The sequence below is a fragment of the Cyprinodon variegatus genome, unplaced genomic scaffold (assembly GCF_000732505.1).
Source record: "Cyprinodon variegatus isolate N-32 unplaced genomic scaffold, C_variegatus-1.0 Scaffold1090, whole genome shotgun sequence".
Classification (NCBI taxonomy): domain Eukaryota; kingdom Metazoa; phylum Chordata; class Actinopteri; order Cyprinodontiformes; family Cyprinodontidae; genus Cyprinodon; species Cyprinodon variegatus.
Window position 1 is genome coordinate 185773 of NW_015151543.1, and position 831 is coordinate 186603.

Here is an 831-nt window from a genome sequence, read left to right on the forward strand (position 1 = left end):
CTGACCCGCCTGGTTCTGACCGGCCTGGTTCTGACCCATCTGTTTCTGACCCGTCCCCCTGACCCGCCTGGTTCTGACCGGCCTGGTTCTGACCCATCTGTTTCTGACCCGTCTCTCCCCAGAGGAGCAGTGTATGGAGCACAGTGAGCAGTCAGAGGAGGAGCAGCTCTCTTCTCAGCTCTACATGTTCCTCCAGCAGCTTGTGGGCAGGTCTGTTCTGGTCCAACTGGTCCAACTGGTTCTGATGGTGTATCAGACGTTTCAGCCTCTGTGTTTTTCAGGGCGCTTCCTGAAGTGTCCTCTGGGTGGCAGCTGTGGACCAGCGTTAGAGCTGGCATCCTGCCGTTCCTCCGGACCGCAGCGCTGTTCTTCCACTACCTGAACTCTGCCGCACCACCTGCTGACCTCCTCGGTAAGGACCTGTGCAGGACATTCAGGTCCGGTTCTGAGGTGGTTTATGGACTGATTGTTGTTGGGTTTCAGGAACAGGACCGGGTCAGTGGGAGGCTCTGTGTAGCTACCTCAGCCTGCCCTCCAACCTGCTGCTGCTCTACGAAAACCACCGTGCACTACTGGAGCCACTCGTCAGCAGGTAAAACACCTGCTAACAAACCTGCTAACACAACCGCTAACAAACCTGCCAACACACTTGCTAACAAATCTGCCAACACACCTGCTAACACAACCGCTAACAAACCTGCCAACACACTTGCTAACAAATCTGCCAACACACCTGCTAACACACCCGCTAACACACCTGCTATCAAATCTGCTATCAAACCTGCTAACACACCTGCTAACACACCTGCTATCAAACCTGCTAACACACCT

At 54.6% G+C, this 831-nt stretch overlaps 1 protein-coding gene across 1 annotated transcript in view; it reads left to right on the plus strand.

The window, feature by feature from the left end:
- The window catches only part of ubr2 (ubiquitin protein ligase E3 component n-recognin 2), a 27146-nt gene that overhangs the window by 23077 nt on the left and 3238 nt on the right, over window positions 1–831 (plus strand). The window contains exons 40-42 of the mRNA XM_015400277.1: window positions 123–210; window positions 282–412; window positions 484–592. Coding sequence (XP_015255763.1) covers window positions 123–210; window positions 282–412; window positions 484–592 — 328 coding nt within the window. The remainder of the gene's footprint in view (window positions 1–122; window positions 211–281; window positions 413–483; window positions 593–831) is intronic.